Source organism: Mustela putorius, unplaced genomic scaffold (genome assembly GCF_011764305.1).
Source record: "Mustela putorius furo isolate JIRA1106 unplaced genomic scaffold, ASM1176430v1.1 tig00000166_pilon_pilon_pilon, whole genome shotgun sequence".
Taxonomy (NCBI): Eukaryota; Metazoa; Chordata; class Mammalia; order Carnivora; family Mustelidae; genus Mustela; species Mustela putorius.
The window spans coordinates 5,728,573-5,748,194 of NW_025421301.1; the positions used below are offsets into that span (position 1 = coordinate 5,728,573).

Here is a 19,622-nt window from a genome sequence, read left to right on the forward strand (position 1 = left end):
GGTTGGGCCGCTGCCTTCGGCTCAGGTCATGATCTCAGGGTCCTGGGATCGAGTCCCGCATCGAGCTCTCTGCTCTGCAGGGAGCCTGCTTCCTCCTCTCCCTCTCTCTGCCTGTCTGCCTGCTTATGGTCTCTGTCTGTCAAATAAATAAATAAAATCTTAAAAAAAAAAAAAAGAATTTGACATTTCCAACTGAAGAAAAATTAATGTGCTATTCTGGGTGCCCATCTCAAAGATTATCACTACTTCCACTCATCTTACCCCCAACACTGTGTTAAAAGACTAGCCATTTTACATGAATGACCATGTCATACAATGATATTGATACTCTTCTGAAAAAAAAGACCGGCTCGGCTACAGAAGCAGCCTGTGAAGTATGAGGGCCCCTTACAATTCTATAGGTTGGCAGTGCATTTGAATTAGTTTCCAGATGAGGCAGTTTGTTGCTGAAACACCTAGGTTAGCTCCTTTTATTAAGGGCTGTCTGTCAAATTGCACACTAGCTAGGAAAAAAAAAGAACAGATGATGAAATAGCTACTCTTTTGCCTGCTACTTTCTCTGGAATAAATTCTTGAGGGTTTGAATGGAAATTCTGAGAATGATTTTAATAAGTGGGCTGTTCAGTGTTAACTACAAGGTGGTTCCCCAGCTCTAATAAAGATAACAGGACCTACTTCCTAGGTTATTGTGAGAACCAAGTAAGACTAGGTAGGTTGGGGCGCCTGGGTGGCTCAGTGGGTTAAAGCCTCTGTCTTCAGCTCAGGTCATGATCCCAGGATCCTCGGATCAAGCCCCACATCGGGCTCTCTGCTTAGCGGCGAGCCTGCTTCCTCCTCTCTCTCTCTGCCTGCCTCTCTGCCTACTTGTGGTCTCTGTCAAATAAATAAATAAAATCTTAAAAAAAAAAAAAAAGACTAGGTATGTTGACCATATTGCTACATAGTTATACGGCATTCATATTACTTATACATTAATATTACTTCTAGTGATAAGGCATTAATATTACTGCACATTAAGTGCTCTTCCTTAAACTGCCAGAAAAAAAACTCATGAATTCCCTTTCTGCCTGAAGGTGAATATGTAAAATAACCAGTGATCAGCATAGACTTCTGGAATTTAGTATAGAAGCAAATGTGAAGGTGTACAAACTTTCTGGAAAACTGGCTTTTGTGTATCCAAGACCTTTAAAAGTTTATGCTTCTGAGCCAATAGTTTCCATTGTAGGAATATTTTTTTTTAAGATTTCATTTATTTATTTATTTGACAGGTAGAGATCACAAGTAGGCAGAGAGAGAGAGAGAGGGAAGCAGGCTCCCCACTGAGCAGAGAGCCCGATGCGGGGCTCGATCCTAGGACCCCAAGATCATGACCTGGGCCGAAGGCAGTGGCTTAATCCACTGAGCCACCCAGGCGCCCCGTAAGAATATATTTTATAGAAATAGAGATGTACACAATGTTTTATGTTTTTTTTCTTTTCATTTTTTAAGTTTTCATTTAAATTCTAGTTAGTTAACACTCAATGTAATAGTAGTTTTGGGTGTACAGTGTAGTGATTCAACACTTACATATACCTTTACTCATCACAAGTATACTCCGGAATCCCCATTATCCGTATCACCCATCCCTCACCCACCTCCCCTGTAGTAGCCATCAGTTTGTTCTCTGTAGTTAAGAGTCTCTTTCTTGGTTTGCTTCTCTGTCTCTCTTTTTTTTCCCTTAAATTTCTCTCTTTTTTGTTTCTTAAATTACACACAAGTGAAATCATATGGTATTTGTCTTTCTCCAACTTACTTATTTCACTTAGCATAATAACTGTTTAGCTCCATCCATGTTGTTGCAAATGGTAAGATTTCATCCTTTCTAATGGCTGAATAATATTCCATTCCATATACATATACGTATATTTTTTTAAAGAACTATGACATTAAAGACTTACTAATATAATGTTAGATGAAAGAAGGAAAACACCATGTTATATCTTATTATTTTATATTTTAAAAATTGAGTTGTAAGGTCTCTTGCATGGCTCAGGTGGTTAAGCAGCTGTCTCTCGATTTCAGCTTAGGTCATATCTCAGGGATTGAGCCCCATGTCAGTCTCCATGCTCAGTGGGGAGTCTGCTTCAGATTCTGTCTCTCCCTCTTCCTTTGCCGTTTCCCTACCTCTGCTTGCATGTATGCATACTCTCTCTCTCTAATAAATAATAAATCTAAAAAACATTGAGTTGCATATAAAATTATGGAAGTAAATGTATAAAATATGTATTAGCTTAAAACATATTATTTTAATGCTTTTCTGTATATTCCAAATTCTCCTAAGCAATTATGTTCTTTTAAAGCTAGAAAAAAGGTTTTAAACTAATATAGACAAATTTTGCCTTAATAAAGAGTATATGCATAACTTTTTGTGGCAAATGAGCATAAGAAAGTAAGATAAGACAGGCAGTACTTTCACAATATCTCCCGAGAATCAAATAATAATCATTTTATTAATTTTATTAACTTGAAATGTAATTTTTTATAATATAAGAAAAACAAAGTTTAAAATTTTTTGGCTTAAAAACTGCTATAGCTTTGAAGAATCGTCATAAATAGAGAGAGAAAGTTATACATTTTGAGCACACAACTTATATCATGATCATGAAATGAGATTTGCTGAATGAAATTGCCTCTTGGTCAGGCATCGTACTAGACTCTAGGACTTAGTAAATCCCTTGGTCTCAGGAGGCCCACAAACTAGTGGGAAGAAATCAATCTGAAAGTTACGTCTCTATATGAAAGTGTTATAGAAATACATTCTTGCTACCAGGGGTGCCCTGGAAATGAAGTTCCCAGCTGCACTGAGGAGAAGAATGGACCTGCAGAGGAGGGTTCCTAGAAAAGGTGTTTCTTTACCTCAGTTTGAAAGGAAGAGTTAGGAGTTCTTGAGTCTCCACAGATGTTTTAAATGTCTCCTATCTGGAAGTGAGACAAGGGAAGTATTATGGAAATTTCACTAGGAGATCTTGGCTGAACCTGTGATCATGTCTTTCATCTCTCTGTGTCTTCAAAGCCTTGCATAGTGTCTAGCACATAATTGGCAATACATATTTTGTTAATAAATGATTGATGAATGGCCTTCCAGGCAGAGGAAGAGTATTTGCTAAAGAGGATATTTCACTATAAAAGACATTCAGGGCTTAGATTTGAAAGGAAGCAGATGACTGACCAGTGACAAAGGCTCTTCTAAATCCTGACAATGAACAATTGAAGAAACTTATGCAGAAGGGGTTAGTGTCTTGTCACTCTAGGCATTGTGGAGGATGGATTGAAATGAGGGCAAACGGAGTAAAGGAAACTAGTTACAAAGCTGTTGTAGTAATAAAAATTCATCGGTGCCTGAAATAAAGCAGTGATTATGGGGGGTAAGTGAAAGACATTTTATTCAGTAGATGTTTAGTAAACAGGATTGGCATACTTAGTAACCACTATATATGGAGGGAGGAATAGGGAAGGGTGGTATAGGCAGGAATCTAGCAGGACTCCTTGGGTGTCTGGATAAATGATGTGGTTATTACTATAGAAAAGGAATAATGAAGAGATCATGTTTAAGAGAAAGATAATGGGGGGCGCCTGGGTGGCTCAGTGGGTTAAGCCGCTGCCTTCAGCTGGGGTCATGATCTCAGGGTCCTGGGATCGAGTCCCACATCGGGCTCTCTGCTCAGCAGGGGGCCTGCTTCACTTCCTCTCTATCTGCCTGCCTCTCTGCCTACTTGTGATCTCTGTCTGTCAAATAAATAAATAAAATCTTTTAAATAAAAAGAAAGATCATGTCATTCAGCTTGGACATAGCAAGTTAGGGTTAAAGTTACCTTTGCTGATCTCATGGAGATGTCCCCGTGGCAATCAGAGGTATAAGACAGACACTCAGGATAAGGGTCTTGGCTTCTGCAGATAGAGATTTTGGGAATATCTGCATGTAAAAAGTTGGAGCCATGGAAAAAAAGATATACAAATTACATTGTATTTAGGGATGTAATACATGTAAATATCTAAAAAAAAAAAGTGGAAGTCTATGACTGTGGATTTCTTTTGTGATTTCTAATGACATTTTTATGTGAAATCTTTATAGAAAATATACAGATTTTAGCATCTCAAATAATTTTAGTATAGATTTACTAAAGTGAGACTCCAAATTCTGTGGATTACAATACTTGGAATAACTGTGAAGTTTGTTGCCTAGACCTAATCAGTCACTCTTACCTCATGTCTTTTACTTGCCAGAATAAAGAACTGCATATATTCTGCTTGCCAAGATAAAGTTACATTTTAAAAGATTGTTATATATTTAACAGCTTATGTGCTATTTAATATAAAAGAAGCATGAAGCTTCAATTAACCACTTTTTCTTTCAAGTTTTTAAAAAGTCAAAATTATTATGTTGATCTTTGTTATAGAACTAGTAAGTCTGAGGATAACTTATAAATTAGTATAATCTTGCTTTCAGATTTACATGATTTTTTGTTTTTTGTCCTTTATCCTTAGTACTTTCACAACCTCTCCTGAAAACCAATAAGCATCATTTTATTAATTTTATTTATTTGTCATGTAATTTTTTATAATACATAACATAGAATAAACTCCTTCACTTTTTAAAGACATAAAACCAGAAACTAAAAAGTATACTGCGTGGTTCCCTCATTTATGGAGTTCTGTCATCATCAGACAAGGTGATAATTATTCTGGCAGTGAAATGGCATTGGCAGTCTGCAAGGAGGGCCCCGTGTACAGATGCAGAGAGGGGCCAAGTTCAACTCTGATAAACTGATCACCTGACAGCAGACCTGGCCAGTGCAATGGGGCAAAATATCCAAGCAGGCATGGATTCTAAGAGAAGGCAAACGAAAACCCTTGTGGAAGAAGTCTTCTAGTGCCTGTGTGTAGGAAGGAATAAATATTTATCAGTAACAATCCATAGTTAATTTTTTCTATCTATCGTGGGCCATGAAATGCTAACCCCAAATATTGAGGTCTTTGCTACCTATCCTTTCCACCCGCACCAGAACATCTGTACTTTTGAAAAAGGTAGTAATTCAGTATGGTTTAGCTATATCTTCTCTCCTCTCCTAAGAATCAGCACAAAATAAGGGGTAGGGGAGATTGAAGAAATAATAACACTCAAAAAAAAAAAATCTCAGCTATCCATAATACATTTGGTGTAATTAAAGACTCTTTAAAAAAACACACACAGGATTTGGGATTTCTACAATAAGAAATGCCCATGTTCACTTTGCTAAAAGAAGGCAAAAAGTGTTTGAGTAAGGGATCCTGGAAGTGGGAATGAATAGACAAGAAATCTTCTATATCCATATCCAACGGACAGGAGTAGCATAAAGAATATGGACTCCAAATCAGATTTTGAAAGAAGGAGGAAAATGAGCCATTGGTTTGGAAAATAGAAGTCTGAAGGTGTAGGCAGTTGCCTTAATACCGCCAGACCTAGAGGTCCCATTCCAGAATTTTCTTCATCTAAACCAGCTCTTCAAATAGACTTTGAAAATGGTACAGCAGTTACTTGAGAGACCTTGCTTTTTGTCTTTTGATTCTTCTGTTTTTGGCAAGTAGAGGCTTTCAGTGGTGCTTGTATTCCATTTCATGATTCCTGGCCTTCCTAAGTCACCAGAAAGAATCAAGCCTTTGGGGGAGAGGTTGTGGGTAATCTGTGTTTCTTACTGGGTCAAGATCTGGCTTCAGCTGGCTGGGCGCTGCCTGTGCTGTTGCTGTGATTCAGAAAGCAAAGTGTTCATGCTGAAATCATATACCTTTGCCTTTCATACAATGGTTATCCATCTTCTTTGTAATTTGCTTCTCATTCCAGGAAATTCAGGAGATTTAAACATTAAATATTTTTCATTGTATGTAAAGTTGTCAGTCAAAAAAAGCAGTACTAGAAATTTGTGAATAATAATTGGTTGTTCTATAGCTTTTCTTCTTTAGTAAAAGAAAAAGCATTTTGTATGTTTTTGAAATATATCACATATCTTTTTAAAATGCATCTGGTAGAAATCTGATAAATCAGTTGGTGCAGTGATTCTCAAAACTGGACATCATCTTAGTCGCCTGGGAGACTTTAAAAAAAAAAAAATTCACAGATTCCAGAGCCTCCTCCTGGACTTAAATTAGAATATCTGAAAGCAGGGCTCAGGAATCTCTTTCCTGAGGTGAGTCTGGTGCTCTGGAAAGTTCAGATCTGGCTCACTTTCATCACATTGTCCTCACCACTAATCCAAACTGTTTGTATAGAAGGAGAAATCAACATCCATGGAAGTCTCAAAGGACATGCCCTAGGTCATGCGTGAAGGGAAGAGCCTGGGGCTGTGATCCGGAGCCTTAGTCCCATGTTTTCTCTCTAGCATTTGTGGATGGCGTTTTTCTGTGTCTCACTGGGGAGCTTTTATTTACTTTTCTGAATATCATGAGAAGTTTTCAGGAGTAACATAAATTTATTTGCTGTTAACTATTAGAATACATTCTGCTACTAGTGATTTATTCATGTCCCTAGCCAATAAAATTTATCACAAATTAATGCTATATTTATAGCAATCAATGAAAATGAATAGATTTCCAATTTTAGAGAGATCATGTGTGAACTTATTTTAAACTGTATACCAGAAGAATTTTGGATGTATTCGCCTTGTCATGTAGTTTGTCAGTAAGTTAAATGGTCAAGAACTGGTTGTTTTCTCAGACTAGGAACACCAGATGCCCTCAGCAAGCCTTCACTGTGATTCTTCTCTTGATTCTTCTACCTCTTGCTTTGGGCCAGGCCATTTTTCCATGGATTGTGTGGAATCTTACTGTTTGGCTAGCCTAAGCACTCTTTAAAATAAACAAAGCAGTGGCATGTTTTCCTCTTTTTTAGTCTTTCCTATTTCTATTGATAGTTCTGGAAATCTTCCCGATGTTCCTTTCCCCTACCATCCTTTCTGTGGGGTTTCTCCTTTCTACTTGAAGTAAACCACAGGGGAAGACTGATCATATTTTACTGCTATTAAAGAAGAAAACATGATGGTAGAATGCAATAATAGAACATTTAAAGCCAGATCTAGGAAGTGTGGTCTTCCTTGGCCATATTCAACACTGGTTATTCCAGTGCAGTTTTCAGTTCTGTGGTATCCAGAGGGGAACAAGAGCATATGAGAGTTCAGTTGAGCCACTAACTGTGATAGGGAAGAGAGATGGGTTCAAGTAAAAAAGTAGATTAAAAACATCAGGGTTCCTCCCTTGGGAAAGGAAACAGTGTGATTCAGTATCTGTTTTCAAATATACAAAATGCTATTTTTTTAAAGATTTTATTTATATATTTGAGGGAGAGAGAGACGGAGGGAGGGAGAGCACAAGTGAGGGGAGCAGCAAAGGGAAAGGGACAAGCAGGCTCCGTGCTGGGCATCAGAGTTCAGTGTGGGCTCAGCCACAGGACCCTGAAACCATGACCAAAGCTGAAACCAAGAGTTAGATGCTTAACAGCCTGAGCCACCCAGCGCCGCCCCTACGCAGAAGATTATTTACAGCCAATGATACAAAATTGAAAAAAAAATGAATTGTATTAAAATGCAGTGAGCCAAGAATTTGGGAATAAAAAACAACAATTGTTTAAGTATAGAGAAGTGGTAGAATTTACTTTGCTATGAATCTGGAAAAATTTCTTGATTTTAATGTTTTGCTCATTGGCCTTCCCAGAAGATAAGGGTTTGTCAAGGCAATTTCTTCCTGACTGTATATGTGCTATTTTCAGATATGAAATGAAGAGACTTCTAGCCTAAAGGTACGGATTGGTTAGATTTTAAGTTAAATTGTTATACAAAGAGACCCCAAAATATGGTAACTTAAGTTGAAATTTATCTCTTTGTCACTTAATAGTATGTAGGTAGGCAGAAAAGGGGCATCTGTGTGTCTATCATCTATCCCTGGGTACAGAGAAGCTTTCCAGGTCTCACTGTTCCAGCCAGCCAGGGAGAGAGGGTGGGGAATGGATGGGGCAGGGATTGGGGGCGGGGCAAGACGGGGACAGGGTAGCTGGGTCAGAAGTTGTACACATCACTTTGACTCCGTCCTTTTGACCAGAGAAAGTCTCAAGGCACTCTAGGCTGCAAGGAGTCTAGAAAAGAGCATCCACCTGGGTAGTAATGTGATTGGCTAAAACTGGGAAGTTTTATTATCAAAAAGGAGTGAATGAAAAAAATGCTGTTGTTTTTTTTTTTAAAGAGAGATTGTACACCTAAAAATTTAAGATTTCATATTGTGTTTTCACAACAATATAATTAAAACAACAACAACAGGAGAACATGAGGTACCTGGCTGGCTCAGTCAGAACAACATGCAACTCTTGATCTTGGGGTTGTAAATTTGAGCCCCATACTGAGCAGAGATTACAAAAATAGAACTTAAAAAAAATTTAAAAAGGAGAACATGACTATTGGTGGACAATTAGGATTCTCTACCATAGATGAAAAGGGTTTCAGGATTTGGATATAAAATTGACCTTTTCAGGGGGTGCCTGTCTGGCTCAGTCAGTGGAGAATGTGACTTTTGATCTAGGGTTTGTAAGTTCAAACCCCACAATGGAGGTAGAAATTACTTAAAAACAAAATCTTAAAAGAAAAAGTAATATGACATTTTCAGATACTATAGTAAATTTATTGAATTATATTTGCATAATGCTTACATTTTGTCAGGTGGAAAACAGAAAAGACCAGTAGGCAAACCCTGTGATACACTGTCTTCTCTCTGAGTTATGCATTTTCCCAGCAGCCCTGAAGATTACATAACATTGTGTTGCGGTGACTCTAGTCAGTTTGGAGTAGTTTGAATAATTATCCTGAGATCTTTTTCTGTTAGAGAACATAGCACACATTAAAGTTCCCTTGTCCATAAAAACATTGTGAAATACAAATCTCTAAACCTTAGAAGAAGTAGACACATGGGGCGCCTTCGTGGCTCAGTCCATTAAGTGTCTGCTTTCAGCTCAGGTCATGATCCCAGAACCTTGGGATTGAGCCCAAGTTGGGATTCCTGCTCAGCAGGAAGCCTGCTTCTCCTCCCCCCTGGCCCCCACTCATTTGCTCTCTCTCTCAAGTAAATCAATAAAATCTTTAAGGAAAACCAAAGAGGAAGTAGACACAGGCTCAGTGTTCAGGAATAGCTGTAATGCGTATCTGCATTAGTGAGGAAACTGCTGTTAACTGCGGGCTGGAGAATCAGTCTCTGCCAAAACAGGAAAGCTGCCAAATATGGTGGCCGCTACCACCACCATTACTTGGGCCTCACTTGTGGGTGTTGGGCTAGACACTAGAGACTCCTGCTTTTGCCTGAAAACGAACAAGCACTACCATAGGCTTGGGGAAGAGCCATATGCCCACTGCTTCATGATGTGCATTGTCTCCCTCAAGGTCCTTTGAAGGTACCTCAGCTTGGTGACCGCTGTGTTGAAAGTAGAAGCTCTAGCTGCAAGATCTCATTTAGCCCTTTAGCCTCAGATGTGCAGGAACCATGCTAGAAACAATGTGGAGTTCCATAGCATTTGCCATGTCTAGCCTCGGGTAGATATTAGTCTAATATCTTTATACTTGAAATTGAGTATATGCATTTCTGGGAAAGAGCAATAACCCAAAACACATTGTATTTAGTTTAGAATGCTGGAAGCTAAAAGTTATTATTCCCCGGAAATATGTCTCCCCAAGCTGCAACTTTATTTAGTATCTGTCCTAGAAATTTTCATTGTCGTGAGAACAAAAATAGTCATGAATTTTAGCTTATACTATTTCCAGAAATAGTTCAGAAATAATTTAGTTAAATACTATAACTCTCAAATCGTTCCAAGTTTTTATTCCTATCCAAGACCAGAATTTTTCTTTCTTTTCCGATAATGCAAGATTTTTTTTTTTAAAGATTTTTTTGATTTATTTGACAGAGATAACAAGAGCAGGAACACAAGCAAGGGGAGTGGGAGAGGGAAAGTCGGCTTCCTGTGGAGAAAGGAGCCTGATGCGGGGCTGGATCCCAAGACCCTGGGATCAGGACCTGAGCCGAAGGCAGATGCCTAACAACTGAGCCACCCGGGTGCCCCACAAGATTATTTTCTTGGCCAAATAAGTAAGCAGTAATAAGAGCATTGAGGTTCAGATAGATTGTAAAAGCATTACTGTAATTAAATCATTTGAGGAAAAGGAACCTCTTATCCCCAAAACAACAGATAAGAACAATGAGTAAAAAGAAATGATGGAATGTATAACTGAAGTTAAAACTATCCCCTGAATCCAAAAAAATTATCCCCTGTCTCACTCAGCTGTTGCTGAGTTATCAAAAGCCACAAAAAATCAGTGACATGCAACAATAAGGATTTATTTCTCACATACCTAAGGGCTAGGTGGAGTAGCTCTGATAATGTTGGCCGGGTGGCTCTAAGTCATAGGTTGGGTGCAGGTCTTTTTCACAAGGTTTTCATCCTTGATGAACCAGACGGCTAGCCAGGTGGCATACTTTTAAAGCACAAATAGCAAAGGCATGAGAGAATAAGCAGAAACAACAATTAATCTTAAGGCCTAAGCTTGGAATTGGCACACTCTCATTTCAGCATCCATTTTATTGACCAAAGAAATTGCATATTCAAGTCCAAAGACAAGGGCTTGGAAAGTATAACTGCCTTTTGTGGAAGGAACTGTCAAGTTACAGTGCAAAGAACACTGACACAGGAAATGGATGATGAGGAATTGGGATCTGAGTCAAAGTCTGAATTATCAAAATATTTGGAGGGAGTTCTGAGGTACTCCCAAATGCCTTTTTTTTTTTTTTAATCATTTGTGACTAATAAATTATCCTTAAACCTGGACTTTGTTTATATATTAGGATAATATTGAATTAATCTCTGTAATTGAGATATGTAAATGAAATAGATTTCCTGGCTGAGAAGCTAAGAGAGATGAGGATAAGAGCCCCAGGTAGCCCCTCCCTGCAATTTGGTGAGAGTCGTAAAGATTTCAGTATTGTACATTCTTTTATATTATTAAAAGGGAATTTTTTAAAAAATCACGTCTCGGGGCGCCTGGGTGGCTTTGTGGGTTAAGCCTCTGCCTTCGGCTCAGGTCATGATCTCAGGGTCCTGGGATCGAGTCCTGCATCTGGCTCTCTGCTCAAGCAGGGAGCCTGCTTCCCTCTCTCTCTCTCTCTCTGCCTGCCTCTCTGCCTACCTGTGATCTCTCTCTCTGTCAAATAAATAAAAAAATAAAAATTTAAAAAATCATGTGTCATAAATACAAAAGAAAAACTGAGAATATTTAGTGTTTATTCATGAAATTAGTCTAGGTTTGCATAACCTATTTGTTGTTGGACCTACGACTAATTCTGAAAAGCCTATGATAATAGATAAGTTTTACTGAACAATTTGATGCTTCCTAACAAAAGTGGAAACTGAATTTACTTGATGCTTTTGACTTTTTCTTAATGAACAAGATGAATGAATGTGACCTAACTGTACTCAATGTAATATTACTAGAGACTAGAATGTTCTCTCAAGTGAATATGAAACAGTAAGCTTCAAATTTTGTTCTGAATGAATAAGATTTTTTTATTGATATAGAATTGATGTATCATTTTGTGTCAGTTTCAGGTATATAACATAATGATTAAAATTATTGTGAAGAAGAAAAGAGTCATAATTCCAACAGCTATAACTTTGGTACATTTCTTTCAGTTATCACCATTAGTCATTTCTTAGTTCTAAGAGGTTATTTATCTAACATTTTCTTCTGAGACACTGAAAAATAATCTTAACACTAACTAGAAAAGATACCTGTATGCCCATGTTCACTGCAGTGTTATTTACAGTAGCCAAGACAGGAAGCAACCCAAGTGTCCATTAACAGATGAATGAATAGATTAGAAAAAAAATGACATACACATAAAATGAAATATTATCTTTGCAATAATTTTAATTATGACTGCAACTAACATTGAGCTCTTGTTAAAAACTGGTGCATGCGCACACACACACGCACACACACACAGTAAAACCTGGCATAATCCCAAGTACTTTTTTTTTTTAAGATTCTAAAAATTTATTTATTGTAGGGAGGGAGAATGCGCAGGGGAAGGGGCAAAGGTTGAGGGAGAAGAAGTGGGAAAGAATCCCAAGCAGAATCCACGTGTATTTTAAAAACAGAAATAGAGGCCTCTGGGGGGCTCAGTTAGGTAAGCATCCAGCTCTTCATTTCAACTGAGGTTATGATCCTCAGAGTGTGGGATCCATATGGGGACTCCTCAGTGGGGAGTCTGCTTCTCTTTCTGCCTCTTCCCTCTGCCCCTTCCCCTGCTCACACACACACTCTCTTTCTCTAAAATAAATAAATCTTTAAAAACAGAAATAAAATGGTCATAACCTTTCAAAACAAGAAATTTGTACCATCTTCAGGGGTAACAATTTATAAGCAATCGGACATACACCATTTAAGAACAAATGTACTAAAACAAACATACCATTTGTAAAGCTTTTTCTCTAGGACTGTACTGTGCTGTATGTATTATTAGAAAGACTGAGTTTCAGCATCTGTCCTGGGCAAGTCCCTTAACATCTCAGAGCCTCTGTCTCCTCATGTAAAATGACTGTAATTACTTGCCCTACTTCTTCCTGTTTTTTTTTTTTTCCTTCAAGATTTATTTATTTGAGAGAGAGAGAGAGTGCACATGCCTGCAAGCAAGGCAGAGGCAGGGCCGGGGTGGGGGTGGCGGCAAAGGGAAAGAATCCCAAGCAGACTCCCAACTGAGCACAGAGCCCACAAGGGGCTCCATCTCACGACCCTGAGATCATGACCTGAGCCAAAGTCAAGAGTCTGACTCTCAGCTGACCAAGCCACCCAGGCGCCCTGTAGTTGCCCTGCTTTTTAAAATTGTTGAGGGGATTATATGAAATACATGACAACAACTTTTAAGTCTTAAAGCTCCATGTAACATTAGGTGGGGCTTTATTATTTTAAGTCAAAATCCTAAAAATTTGCAGCTAGAAAATTACAACCAGATGTTTCCTAGATATAATACATGACACATTTGTAAACAAAACATTAAGATAAAAATATGCAAAGCTAGTTCTTGTTCAGAAAAATCAAACTATGGTATAAATACGGCATCAAGTTCTATTTTTACTCAATGGTACGCAATTTGGAAGTACTGTGGCTGAAGCCAGCTCTGCATTCTAAGACACTGTTATTTAACACAAATAAAGTTTAGTAAATGATATTTAAGTGACATTGCACATTGCCATTTGTTAGTGCTAGTTTCTCACAAATGTCTGAAGAATTAAGATTTTTAATATTAAATAAAAGTCCAGAAAGGGAAACACTTAAGTTTTTTCACTGTTACATCCCCATTTCCTAAAACATTTTCTGAGACACAGTATTTGTTGAAAACTGAATGAAAGAATACTCTGATAATTGGAGAAGAGAGTGTAAGAGCAGCTATAACACATGGTACATGAAAATGTTAATAAGCCCAAATACCGGTAATATGTGTAATATTCTGACATTTCTTTGGCTCACATATGTTTGGCAGATTTAACATTTCTTTTTATTTGCTTTACTTAGGGAAGAGCTGCCCTAACACAAGAGAAGGAGGAATTTGCCCATGAACATGAAGAAATGAAGAACCTGGAAGCCATTGTTCAAGAAATAAAACCAACTGCCCTCATAGGTAAACTTCTCCCTCTTTGCAGTAAAGCCCACTCTGACCCCATTTTGCCCTGATTCATTTTCCTACTGATTTTTAAGGTATAATTTAACTTTTTTGAGATTTTGTCATTTGGAATTCACCAACACAATTACACATTCACTGAATCATTAGTACTCCAGGGACACCTAGATTTGTAAATTTAATATGTACCGTCTTCTCAGTCTTACCAATTCCAGCCCCAGTGGGGGCTCCCTCTGCTAACTCGGTCAACCTCTTGATCTTTGGCATAATCAACTCTTCACCAGGCTTGATTACTCCAGATAGACAGTAGTTCTCAAATGGGAGTGATGCCAAAGAAACATTTGGCATTGTCTGGAGATGTTTTTGGTTGTCACAACTTCGGAGGGGTTGAAGGTAAGGTGGTCAGGGCTACTGACATCTAGCAGATAGAGACCGGGGGTTGCTGCCCAATATCCTACAATACACAGGAAAGCCCTGCCCCCCCCACAAAGCATTATCCAACTGGACTCTCCTTGAAGACAGGGACCATACTTATATTCCTCATAACACTTAACACAGGAGCTTACATAGTGCATGTGCACATAAGATCTTAAATATAGTCAAATTTAATGTGGCTAAAAAACTCAGCCATAGTTATAAAACTTTATGCCTTATTTTGTGTATATATAATGTTAGTCTTTACTTTGTATCATACTTCATTCCTAGAAGCTCTTGTAAAACAGGTCACAGTATTGAGAATAATGATGTTGATCATAATAAAAGCGAATACTCTATAACAGAAACTGTAATAAGCCTTTATTGCTATTTTTTATAAAATACTATATTTGGAATATTATTTTTTTCCATTTCCATTATGCTAATTGCTTTATTCTTCTGTTAGGATTCTTTCACTGAGTGATACTTAAATTTGACAATTGAATTGGATGATTAACTTAAATGTTAGCACTGGTTTATAAAGCATAATTACTTTATAGCCTCAGAGACTAGAATATACTCATAGAATTGTTCATAGAGAGATAACATATACTAGGCCCATTTTAATTTCCTAATATAAGTGTTTGTAATCAAAATACCTAGTGAATGGATCACTAACTCAATGTATTATGAACTGAATCTTATATCTGGTTTTTCATATAGATACTTACAGATTTGTAACCCTAAAGATCATTGGCATGAACAAACTTACCTCTTTTTTGTCACTTTAATGTAAATATTCTGTGTTTTGTTTAGGATCTATTAGAAAGTGACCTGACATGTCTCATTGTTTTGAGGGCAGGGACTTCTTAGATTAATTAACCAATGGTAGTCTATTCACTGGTTTCTCGTTTCTACATCAGGAGTTGCTGCAATTGGTGGTGCATTCTCAGAACAGATTCTCAAAGATATGGCTGCCTTCAATGAACGGCCCATTATTTTTGCTTTGAGTAATCCAACTAGCAAAGCAGAATGTACTGCAGAGCAGTGCTATAAACTAACCAAGGTAAAGCAAAAGTATAACTGATTTCTACCCTCCCCTCCCCATCCCCCAGCTCCGCCAGTGCTGGTGCAGACTGATATTTTAATAACCTAATTCTTATTCCTTGTAGGGGAGCCAAGGATATCTAAGGTTCTTACCTCTTAATCTTTAAAAATGAAACAGCCAAGATTGAAAGAAAAGTGAACAAGTCAGAATGGATAAGAGCTATTTCCTTTTCTAGAATGTGGTTGTACAAATCCTCCTCTTTGGTAAAACAAAATAAACTTTGCAGTGTTTATTGACAGTTTTCCTCAAGTGATTTGGAAGTATCTAAGACTGAAGTATGAAAGCTAAAAAGGAAAAAGTTTGATTCTAGATGCTTATGAAAATAACTCTCAGTGAGCTATTTCTGAACATTGAAGCATACAGTATAGAACCACAGTCTTATTTTTGCTTTGCTAAATCCTGGGTTTGAATTGGACACCATGGATGGTACGTTTGGGCGGCTATTTTGACATCCAGTCAGGTTGCAATAGGAGTCCTCAGAGCTTCAGTACTTCACTGCTCTTAAAAAATAGCTTATTTTATACTATGTTTGTATTAATATATACCTGACTGATAGGTTGACAAGAGCTATCTTCCCTTTAAAGACTTGAAAATGTCATTACCACAAAATAGTGGTTGAGTCATATATATCTAGCACATTTATTTTGGAAATAAATCCAAAATGAACTGGAGAAGGTAAACATGACGCAAAGTTAAGTCACTGCACAAATTAGTACTTGATGGCCCTGCTTCTTTAATATTATAACCTTAAATGCTCAGTACTAGAATTATTGAAATTGTTGGCAAGGAGCTACTCTGTTGCTTATCTTTCTTATTTGGGATGGCATTCAGTCTCCTCAGTAATTTTAATTTTCAACCCATCTCTAGACTGGGGAATTTGCAGGGCATCACCTCGGTAGTCCTTAAGTCTTTACAAGGGAAAACAAATTCCTCTGGGCAATAAAATTTTAGCATGGTGCATTGCACATAGTAGGCATATAATAAGTGTTTATGTAGTGATTTTGCCGTATATCTCAGTAGGTGTGAAGAATTTAGAGACTCACCAGTAATAGACACAAACACAATTAACCAAATTTATATAATTGTAGTTTTAAATCTGAATGCGTCTAATATAAAGGGTCTAAACTCCTTCTTATCCTCTTAATGTTCTATGTTATTAAAAAACAAGGAAATAAAATTGAAAGTCATTTTGAGGCTAAAAATTTAAATACTGGTTCAGCCAAAGGGCACAAGCAAAGACGAGTAGAGATTCAGGCACAGGTGAGGTGAGGTTAACCACAGGACAGGTTAAAAATATAAAATAAAGAAAGATTATTGAATCCTGAAAAACTATAATCCAACATATTTAGAGAGATTTTCTTCCCCATATTAACAATCCACATACATAAGAGTGCTTAGCTGTCATTTACTGAATGTCGTTCCTCCCTAAAATGATGATTCTAAAAGAGTAGGCAGGCACTGAAGGCAGGGAGAGAGATGATGTTATAGGTCTTTTTCTCAGATACAGTTTTTTGAAGATATATAATCTATATATCAAGTAATAAGTTATATTAGATTTTCTTTTAATAAAATATTTTATCGCAAACAGAACAAAATGTATCAGACTTGTCTGAAAACAGAACCTAATGTTCTCTAAAATGTAAGTGTTCTACAAACATCTAGATGAGAATTTGTTTTCTTTCTTATATGTTTTCATCTTTTTATACCCTAATGAAGATTGAATCATACAACTTTACCTGTATACAAAAGGTATATTATGATCTTTGTTAAAAATGAATATTAATTTAATACTATTAACATTTTAATGGATTTAGACTCTAAATAGGGATGAAAGTTATAGCCCAGTCTGTGATCATTTAGATGATGTCTTGGGGATTTGGTGCTATGGACTTCTCAAATGGATTTCTTAGATTATGATACTTTATTTGTCAAGGGTTTCCTATACCTTCTTTAGAAGCCTGACTGTTCTCAGCTATATTTCTACCCTCATCTTTGCAGATTAGTATCTTCCTTCCTTTTGAGAGAGGGAGAGAGAAAACACATGAGTAGGGGGGAGAGGGAGAGGGACAGAGAGAATCCCAAGCAGACTCCATACCCAGTGCAGGACAATCATGGGGCTCTATCTCGCAACCTTGAGATCATGACCTGAGCTGAAAGCAGGAGCTGGATGTTTAACTGATGGGGCCACCCAGATGCCCCTCTTCCTTTGTGATTAGCAGTATGGAATTGCAGCACCTGGTAGACCCTAAGTCACTGCCATCTGGAGCGTGCGATACATGAGGTTTCTCCAAAACAGTGTGACAAAATATGCTGATTAGAGAAAATATGATAATTTTTGACAATTATTGATAATCTAACCTTCCTTTTATTTGCTTATTCCATTTGTGCCAATAAATTTGTTTCCTACATGATTTTCTATATAATTCTTTACAACATAGGAAAACATAAAATTTGTCCAAGTGATTATGTTGAAATGTGTAGATCCTTAAACTCTAACCTAAAATGTCATTCTTTCCAATGCTCTAATGTTAACCTATCATTTTTTTTTTTATCCTCAGAAGTCTATAATCTGAAGCCCCTATAGAATGGTTGCTAGGCTTGCAAGTTGGACCCCTGCAGAGAAGAGAGTGGCGATCTCAGGGTATCCTGTGCTTTGCACACTTCTCTGAGGAGAGTGAGACAGAGAACAGAAATAATCACCCACTCCAGAACTTACTGCAAACATCAGAAAAACTTGCCCGGACTTATTAGAGAGTCAATGAAAATTAGTCTTCTTTTAAGCACTCAGTACTTTAACTATGGAGTAGTTCTGTTATGATACATTCGTTTTAAAATATCACACTTCTTTTTAAAGTTAGTCGTGTGTCTGTGTTGTAGGGGCGTGCGATCTTTGCCAGTGGCAGTCCTTTTGATCCAGTCACTCTTTCAAATGGACGGACCCTGTATCCTGGCCAAGGAAACAATTCCTATGTGTTTCCTGGAGTGGCTCTTGGTGTCGTGGCTTGTGGACTGAGACATATCACGGATAAGATTTTTCTCACAACGGCTGAGGTATTGTAAAATACTCTACATTCACCAAGGCTGTATAACACCAGACGAGCTCAGTGTAGGCGGTTTAGTGATTTCTTTATATAACATCTCAGCTCACCCCTATAAGGTGCAAAGTCAAAAGGGGAAGAAAATCTCTCCTAGTGAACAATAAGGGGTGGGTAGCTGGTTCATACTGAGTCACTAAATAGAAGGTAGAAAACTGTTCTGATCTCTTACAAGGAACCCTTTTTTGTCTTCACACTTCCAGTCTAATTCTTTGACAGTAGTGACACAATTAAAAATACCGTTTCCATATCATAATGGAATGATAAGTATTTCTGCGTTTCTCCAAAACTTCCTAAATAACATTTTGAAGGTTGAAAATGAAAGTCTTATTTGGCATAGTGAAAAAGTATTTATCACTGAGGTTCAGGGCAGAAAATAGGAACTAATATTTTAAGCAGCAAGAAAATTAAAACAGGGAATTAGTATTTATTAAGTCATAAAAGGACAGATGTATGTTTGAGTGTGGACCTTCAGGAAAGATTCTCAGAATATCACATAGCAGCCCCAACAGGGAATGTTAAGCTATTCCTAGGAACTGAAGGATCTAAAATTTACCCTAGCTGCCAGCTAACAAGTTCTCCTGCCACAGTTTCATAGATGTTGGCACAAAAGCCTTGAGTCAGAGACCAAAGACTTTATTACTTAAGGCACAAGAGGTACAATAGATAACCTTCAGGTTCCCATCACTTCCCCTTTCCCCCCAAGCTTCAGGGCGATGGTACAACGATGGGGCAAATATTTGTAAAATCATGAGCTTTTGATAATCAGAATGTTCATCTGGTTGATACCATGTTTGAACAGGATGCAATTCATGAATGATAAATTTGAATTTCCTCTAAAATTAAACCACTGGACAACATTATACCTAAACTGAATTAAATAAAAATTGGTTAAAATTCAAGTATTTTCATCTTGCAAACATGCTGTTTTTTCTGTTTGAAGGGGAGCTCTAGGAATATAGATGGAGTCTTACGCTATTGATGTGATCCAAGGATTATAATCCCAGTGCTTAGCAATTGTCCTCATTCTGTGAGAACAGGTGTCTGAAGGCTATAATGTTCTGCTCCTTTCTTTTTCTTCACTGTGCTAAAACCATGACAGCTGATGTCTCAGAGTTTATTTAACTCAAAAAATCTTGTTAAACATAAGTAGATGTCTAATTACTCAGAAAGATTTTGAAAGCTGTTTATACATTAAAGAAAATGTAATCGTTGTTCTATGTAACTGTCACATCAAAGGGGGGAAAGATCTTTTACTCATTGTAGCCCATGTTTGCTTTCCTAAATAA

General features: G+C 37.4%; 1 protein-coding gene across 1 annotated transcript in view; it reads left to right on the top strand.

Moving 5' to 3' along the window:
- ME1 (malic enzyme 1) overlaps nt 1–19,622 on the top strand; it is a 186,331-nt gene that overhangs the window by 154,409 nt on the left and 12,300 nt on the right. Inside the window, exons 10-12 of the mRNA XM_004773607.3 lie at nt 13,611–13,716; nt 15,054–15,196; nt 18,116–18,289. Coding sequence (XP_004773664.2) covers nt 13,611–13,716; nt 15,054–15,196; nt 18,116–18,289 — 423 coding nt within the window. The remainder of the gene's footprint in view (nt 1–13,610; nt 13,717–15,053; nt 15,197–18,115; nt 18,290–19,622) is intronic.